The sequence below is a fragment of the Eucyclogobius newberryi genome, unplaced genomic scaffold (genome assembly GCF_026437365.1).
Source record: "Eucyclogobius newberryi isolate DKJ021-1_F unplaced genomic scaffold, fEucNew1.0.hap1 SCAF_21, whole genome shotgun sequence".
Classification (NCBI taxonomy): Eukaryota; Metazoa; Chordata; class Actinopteri; order Gobiiformes; family Gobiidae; genus Eucyclogobius; species Eucyclogobius newberryi.
In genome coordinates, this window is record NW_027315846.1 from 22,162,250 (window position 1) to 22,170,552 (window position 8,303).

Consider the following 8,303-nt stretch of genomic DNA (forward strand, 5'->3'; position numbering starts at 1 on the left):
TGTGAGACGTCTCAGAAAGAGCTCTGAGAGGGAGCTGAGAGAGGCAGCAGTGAGAGGGGCGGTGCCACACAGTCTGTGAAGAGTCTGAGGACTGGCCCATCATGCAGAGTATTCTGACTTCTCTCCATCTAGGTCTCTCTCTTCACCGCTCACCGCATGGCATGTAGCTGGCAGATTCTCTCAAATTCCTCCCTTCAGGGTTGGTGCATTCCCAGAGCCTGCCTCCCTGCCTGGGCAGAGCAACTGGGGTATGGTGCCCCTGCTCAGGCTGAGCCTAAGCTTTAAGGCTACATCTCCAACACACAACACATTCCTCCAGCGACTGACCAGTCTCTCAGGCAACCAGGACAGAGGTAGTGAGAGTGGGAAAGGGGAAAACTCACTCTTTTTTGATCCCATATGGAGTTAGAGTAACAGTTCAATATTGGTTGACTCCAATTCTTCTAATGTTAGCTCACTTGGTTTTGACAAGGACGAGAGAGTGCCTATCACCTCTTTTGCCAGTGGAGAGCTGCTCAAGTAGCAGGCGCAGAGCGGGATGGTCGCCTCCTCTGCACCCTCCCACTCCCTCCCAGGCCTCGCCAAGCACTGTGTTTACTCTCCTAATTACAGGGGAGGGGCCGACTGACAGGCGAGCCATCACTGTCCCACAGGCCCGAGGCTGGGAACGCCACAAACACCCGCCGCTGTCTCCCAAACGTGGCCATCAAGTCCAACTGTCACTGGGGAGCCTTCAGTGCAAACCCACGGGCCAGAGAGAGATATTAAAGACATGAGAGGAACTGGCACTAACAGGGTCTGCTTGAGAAGTCCAAGTGGGGCTGGGGGCATCGCCAAAGTGTCATTCAAAGCAAAGTGGGCTTTGGACAGGGAACAGCCATCACACACACACTAGGGCTGTGTCTATCATAGAGGCAGGAAATATTCAAGTGACAGAGGAAAATAGTTCAATAAAAACACCATCATTTAAGATTATAAAGGTTCAAGTGATTCACCCTCTACACACTTTGATTTGTTTGTCAGTTAACACTAAACAAGAAACAGCAAATGTCTTGAAATTAATGGATAATATTTCAAAAAAAATGTCAGTTTTTGGTGTACTTCTTAGTTAAGTTCTCTAAGAAAAAAACAGTACTCTCCTCTAACAGTGATAACACCAAGGTTTAGTTTTGTAGACTTTCTGACCCCAATAAGATTTTGTTGAGACTGCTGGAGAGAGAGAGAGAGAGAGAGAGAGAGAGAGAGAGAGAGAGAGAGAGAGAGAGAGAGAGAGAGACTGTGGGCAGAGGTGGAGGTCAGAGCTTCCTGTACCAGTGATGGCTGTGCTGGGACCTGGGACTGCAGTGTGGTCCATCTGCAGGTGCTGTTGAAGGGAGAGTGGGTGTTCTTATCGGACACTGTTCACTTCTGCCCCGAGAGGCAAGACAACAAAAGTATTTGATCAATCTTGAATAGTCACAGTTGTGTGAATACTGTGACCATTCCAAAAATTATGATGGGGATTACACACAAAATCACACAATATAACATTTTCAAATGTGTTATGAATGCCTCCCAGAATTCAATTCAAATCCTAGGTTACCAAATAAGGCTGAACAAATCCCCCACATTGAGTTCTTCCTCCTTTGAAGACTTGAGAGGTCTGGTCTGCAGGGCAGGTTTTACCACACCATGCAGCACCTCAGCAAACAGAGGATCAGCACGGCAGGTGCACAGAACCACTCCACACTAAGCACTGTTACTCACATTTTATTACATAACATTTTAATAACAAACACAAATTATCATCTCAGAATGGCAACAAAATAATTATCATTCAGGAGAGAACTTGTGTCTTTTTAAAACTGGTCATCTCAAATTCAGTTCTGAGCGTTGTTCTTGTTGCCACCTCCACTTCAGCTCTGGGTTTTGTTGGCCTTCTCCTGCACAAAAAAATGAATAAAAAATGGCTGTGATATATTACCGGGCAGAACACACCAGTGTGCATAATGTGTAAATAACACAATAAACTCAAAGTTAACCAGGCACATGTATTTGCTGATAGAAATTGTGAGCAGTTTGTTTGATTAAACAAACGTGTCTGCTCTCATCTGGCCGTCCCAGAGTGACTCTGAAAGACCTGTCCCCTTTAATCCTCAGGAAAGATGTGAATGCGCGCCGACCTCCGGGTCACAAACATGTTACTTTACACAAAGCTGCAGCTCTGAGAGATCAGGCAGTGCATGGGAGCAGCCTCTGTTTGGGCCTCTTGTGTTGCACTTTATTCTTTGGATATTTTGCAAAGCAGCGGTGGCAGCGTATCTATCAAAGCTGCTAGGCTAATTAAAATACATACAGCCTGCGATTATCCTCCTCCTCCGTCACCAGCTTGACACACAAACACTATCTCTGTTTTCACGTGGCGCTCGTTAAAAAAAAAAAATCTTTTCACACCTCACCAAAATAATGTGCAAATGGCACGGAATTAGCATATATATATATATATATATATATATATATATATATATATATATATATATATATATATATATATATATATATATATATCAATTATCAATTAATCAATGAAAACGAATAAATATATAGGTCTTATATAGAATAAGACTTTTAGTAAAGTCATAAATTTAAAAAGTCTGAATTTGTGGTAGAGTAAACCTGCCTAACTCTTTCCTCGTGAAAATGTATTAATTAATCCAAGAATGATATTTTAAAATAGAACATATGTTGTCCTGTGATGGTAAGTGCAGAGCGCGTGCAGCTCGGGCCTGGAGGTTTACGGCCACAGACAGGCTCAAAGCGCCACGTCAATTAACTGCGAGTTGCTGGGAACCTGCGCCAGAGGCACTCTCTGCACCGCCTCTAAACGGCCTTTTAGCCAGCACGGTCCCCACGGAGGACGCCCTTTAGATTTCATACATTATTTACCACTTTTGCGGAGAACTCTTTGATATCTACAGCTCATGTAGAGAAAGAACATGTGATCGGGCTGTGCGTGGAAGATAAAGCCATGGTCACTCCATGGGCAACATTAAGACTATAAGGACATCGTTCTAATCTAATCTGAGTGCAGACCAAACGCCACACATTAAACGTTTAAAGGAAATGTATAAACCTACCTGCTTCGTGATCGTCATTAAATCGATATCCTGGCCTTGTTCAGATCCAAACATCCATGATCCATCTGATCGGCATGTGTCACCCACAAATCCGTGTTGGTGCGCGCACCTCACTCCGGCTTCTCAGTGGAGCCCCGCCGCGCCAAATGACGGCAGTGAAGCCGCACCTCAGTGTTTAGAAATCTAAATCAATATTCAGATGTGGTTCAGGAGAGTGGCGTGTCCGCGCCACGCACGGCGCGATAGTGCCTGTGACAGTGTGTAGGTGTTCACAAAGCCTCTTAAGATGAGACATTTAAGAAGCCATGGAAAACCCTCCCGTATTATTTTGAGTTGTGCACGAGGGTTCCTTCAGTGACGTATGACAGCGTAGTCAAAGTGCAGCTGTACTAGCCTATTATTGTTGTTATTTCTTTATTATTATTATTGTTATTATGATGATTATTATGTACCATTGTTATTATTATTATTATTATTATTATTATTATTATTATTATTATTATTATTATTATTATTATTATTATTATTATTATTATTATTATTAGTAGTAGTAGTAGTAGTAGTAGTAGTAGTAGCAGCCTATAAGGCCTCTAAGTAGGAGAAACGTACCTTCTCGAGTCCCCGGTGAGCTGCACCTCGGGCCTGTGGCTCCGGGCCGGTCACTGGACAGAGCAGTGTGAGAAGCTGGTGGAGCAGGAGCAGCGCACTGGCTCTCTACGGTCGAGAGGAAACTTTTCATGGCAATACCACCAAATAAGTGGACGCGCTGGAATGTGAAGCAGGCGTACTGTGTCTTTTTACTTTTGTATAATGTGCATCTGGACTCAGCGGCGTTTTAAAAGATCTCATAAGAGTGGCTGGCTTTACTGATGAAATAAAATGCATCCGCAACATAGGCCCAATATAAGTGTCAATTTGTTTGATAGCCTATAGCCAACATATTTTCCATAATGATGCTAATGGTGCCAAACATAGAGCATGTTTACTTCTAAAAGTAGTGTTGTGCAGTGGGATGGATGTTGTCAGTCGCCCTCTCGTTGCCATTGGCTGAGGACTGTGCGTCAAAAAAAGTAGCAGGAGACATTTGTTTTCCACAAAAAGAGCCCTCCCCATCAGCGTGAGACGGCGCAGAGACAGAGCCGAGTCCTGCGGCTCCTATTGGCTGGCCCTCTGTACAAAATCCAACTCCAACCACTCGAACTCACAACACCACACATCCTCGGGCGAAGCACCTCCTCCATCTCTGCCGCGCACTCTGCCGCTGCTGCCGCGCACTCTGCCGCGCACTCTGCCGCTCCTGCCGCTGTCACACGCGTCTCTTTGCTCCAGCTTCTGCACACGTTTCCTCTCGGCTTTACACCATTTTTATTGGGACCACATTTGTATTGGAGGACGCTTTGTGTTTGCTCTGCAGTTTTCCTGGTTTGTTTGGAGGACGCACCAAAAACTTTAGCCTTCTCTCACACACACGCCAGGTAATTTATTTTCTTTCATTATTTTGAAAACAATTATAGATTATATTTGCTTATTATTATTATTATTATTATTATTATTATTATTATTATTATTATTATTATTATTACTATTACTATTATTATTATTATTATTATTATTATTATTATTATTATTATTATTATTATTATTACTATTACTATTACTATTATTATTATTATTATTATTATTATTATTATTATTAGCAGTAGTAGTAGTAGTAGTAGTAGTAGTAGTAGTAGTAGTAGTAGTAGTAGTAGTAGTAGTAGTAGTATTACCATTATTATTTTTATTTTTATTTTTATTAGAAGCAGCAGTAGTAGTAGCAGTAGTAGTAGTGTTAGTATTAGTGATAGTAATATTATTGAGACTATTTTACTGTGCTGTACTGTTTTGGGAACAATATATTGTACACTAAATTGTACACTACGTTTTTGATTTCGTGGAGTGGGCCTACAGAAAAGCCGTTTATGGTAATTTCTTAAATGTGCAACAAAGTGCAGTTTTAACACATTTAGTTTTAACACATTTGAATTATAGTCTTAACACACAGAATGATTAGTGTCTCTCTCAGTCTTCTGAGTGAGTCTTTTACAAAACTGTGGGGCGTGAAAGTCCAGTTATTTGTAGAAAAGGGCGCGGGGCGCAATCAAAAGCAACTGCTCGCACACGTCACCATGGCTTATTCATCAAAACATTTAGCCTATCATAATTAAATATTGTTCGGTCTAATTATTATTGAGCGGCAGAACAACTATAAACGGCTGTTTAAGCGCGACAGATTGGGACAAGGGGGTTGAAACCGTTGGATATGGAAGGAAAAAATGCAACTAATCAAGACGCACAGTGGGGAGAACGGCTGAAGGTCAGTAAAGTTGACGTGACAGCAATCACGCATTGAGCATTTTTGAGCTTGTGTTTAAACTACAGCCTGTTTAACGTTTGGAGAGAGAAATCTGAAACATTTGCGCGTTTGCACATTTACGCGTTTAAACACCTTCTCTTCAGTCAGACCTTTTGTTAATATTGACTCAAATTTGGCTATTTTGTGAACAAATAAATGATGAAATAAATGATGAATTAATTATAACCTTAATATCCTTCATGGTTTTTACTTGATTTGAACTGGAGTGTAAAGTTGTGTGCAGCTGGGATAACGCACATCTCTTCTCTCAACAGCGCGCGCGCGAGCCAAGCAGGGACCGTGACCAGTTACATTTTGGAAGCTTCACCGATTTCAAGATTTTCTCCAACTTCAGCCCTCAGACAAACATTAGCATGATGTCATATCTAAAGCAACCGCCTTACTCAGTCAATGGGCTCAGCTTAACTACTTCCGGGATGGACCTCCTGCATCCGTCAGTGGGCTATCCAGGTGAGTGCAACAAGCATATAACAAGCACGTTTTACAACTGCAATCCTTATTTCATCGATTCAAACTGAATTTAGAAAACAAAAGGAAAACTGAAGTCTATGAAAATACAATTCATTTTACAATAAGACGTTATTACAATAAGACGACTGGTATTAAGCATACTTACGCATTAAACTGAAGGCTTCATTATAGACCTGCTGATGGAGCTGCTATAGCCTGAGCAGGGCTGCCATCATTTGAATTTATAATCGCCTATTTACAGTTTATTGTATTTGTTTTCTCTGTTGCAGCCACGCCGCGGAAGCAAAGACGTGAAAGGACGACTTTTACGCGCGCGCAGCTTGACGTTCTGGAGGCTCTGTTCGGCAAAACTCGCTATCCGGACATATTCATGCGCGAGGAAGTGGCCCTGAAAATAAACCTCCCCGAGTCACGAGTACAGGTGAGGTTTAGCACTACTATTTTCATTACAAATATTGAAATAAATATTGTATTTTTGTGTGAATGCATTAAATATTCTAAATCAACATAAATGTGTTTGTGTGTGTTGTGCTATTATTAGAATTTAAAAAGTATAAATTTTTTGCCAATTGAATAGGATTTGGAATATTCATCCTGTTTTCTTGGGAGATTAATTATATTTAGTAAAATAAACATGTCAAGGTATAGGGCAACATAATGTTTTAATTGAAATTAAATATATGTTTTATTGTCTAATCGCATTTATAGTGGTGAATCTCACACAACCTAACAAATGAAAGTGTGAGGATTGTGGCGCAAATTAGACAACTAAAAATAAGGCCTACAATAATGAAGCAAATAAACTACTAATTACACATTTTGTTATAATGATTTTTTTGTGTCTGGTTTATTTTTAGGTGTGGTTCAAAAACCGACGGGCAAAGTGTCGCCAGCAGCAGCAGCAGCAGCAGAATGGGGGCCAAAACAAGGTGCGGCCGGCCAAGAAAAAGAGTTCTCCTGCTCGAGAAGTGAGTTCTGAGAGCGGGGCCAGCGGACAGTTCACGCCCCCCACCAGCACCACAACAGTCCCGGCCATCTCCAGCAGCACTGCTCCCGTGTCTATCTGGAGCCCCGCGTCCATCTCGCCCCTGTCAGACCCTCTGTCTACCTCCTCCTCGTGCATGCAGAGGTCTTATCCCATGACCTACACACAGGCCTCGGGCTACAGCCAGGGCTACGCCGGCTCTACGTCTTACTTCGGCGGAATGGACTGCAGCTCCTACCTCACGCCCATGCACCACCAGCTCTCTGGGCCCGGCTCCACGCTCAGCCCCATGAGCACGAATCCCGTCACTAGTCATCTGAACCAGTCCCCAGCACCTCTGCCCGCCCAGGGCTACGGGACGTCAGGTCTAGGCTTCAACTCTACCGCGGAATGCTTGGATTACAAGGACCAGGCAGCGTCCTGGAAGCTCAACTTCAACGCGGATTGCTTGGATTATAAAGACCAAACGTCCTCGTGGAAGTTCCAGGTCCTGTGAACAGTGTAGTAAACACAAACTATCGACACGAGGCTCCCGGAGCGAAGCTCCAGAGGAGATTCTATAATTTATTCCTGTGCATCCTGCACATCTCTGCAGGACACACCTGTTGAAGCGCACCTCAGCCACGGAATATGAGTATGAGACAAACAGAGGGGCCCCAAGGGGCCACTCAGATCTGTACTCAGCAGAGACATGTGGGTCGCTGTGGACACGGATGCACTACTTTATTTAAGAAAAAGTGTTTATAAGGAATCCATATGTAGTTTCTGAGAGACAATCAGTGTGTGTCTTATATAAATGGTATCAGTGTTTTTGTTTTGATCTGTGATAGCCTTCAAACTGTGATCTGTTGTATTGTATGCAATGTGTGAGCCCCTCGCATCAGGCTGCAGTGACTTTTGACAGACTGGGTTGAATGCGTGGCAGGAGCGCACGGGCTGCTCCCTTCACTCTTTGTGGATCCGCTCTGGCCCAAAGATGGTGTGGCCTCACCGCTCCAACTCTTAATAAAGGTCCTGAGCTCACTCCCTGTTCTTCAGAGGCCTCTTTGTGTGCTGCTGCTGCTGCTGCTGCTGCTGCTGTGGAGGAGGATGTGTCCAAGAGAGCCAGAGCTGCTGCTTCCTCTGGCCTGTATATTGTAGGAACATGCACGTACATTTTAATCGACCTGTAACTTATCACCGGTTTAGACTGGGCCGGCTGTGGAAAATGAGCTCAGTTTTTTTACTCTATTCTGGAGCGGTTTCCGGCGGCTCAGCTGCACAAAGAGAGAAAGGATTTTAATCCTGGCCTTCAAGAGACGTTAATCCCAAAATT

At 43.3% G+C, this 8,303-nt stretch overlaps 1 protein-coding gene and 1 long non-coding RNA gene across 2 annotated transcripts; one reads left to right on the plus strand and one right to left on the minus strand.

Annotated features, from left to right (window-relative positions):
- Positions 1-1,844: 1,844 nt before the first annotated feature.
- Positions 1,845-3,415, minus strand: LOC140370772 (uncharacterized). The gene is made up of 2 exons (XR_011928394.1): positions 3,117-3,415; positions 1,845-1,922 (listed from the first exon to the last, which is right to left on the minus strand). It is a non-coding gene; the product is annotated as an uncharacterized lncRNA (long non-coding RNA).
- A 2,361-nt stretch (positions 3,416-5,776) lies between these two features.
- otx2b (orthodenticle homeobox 2b) lies at positions 5,777-8,011 on the plus strand. Its single transcript, XM_072457978.1, has 3 exons — positions 5,777-5,982; positions 6,273-6,424; positions 6,861-8,011. Exons 1-3 carry the CDS (start codon positions 5,886-5,888, stop codon positions 7,482-7,484), a joined length of 873 nt encoding a protein of 290 aa, XP_072314079.1. The 5' UTR covers positions 5,777-5,885; the 3' UTR covers positions 7,485-8,011.
- The last annotated feature ends 292 nt before the right edge of the window (positions 8,012-8,303 follow it).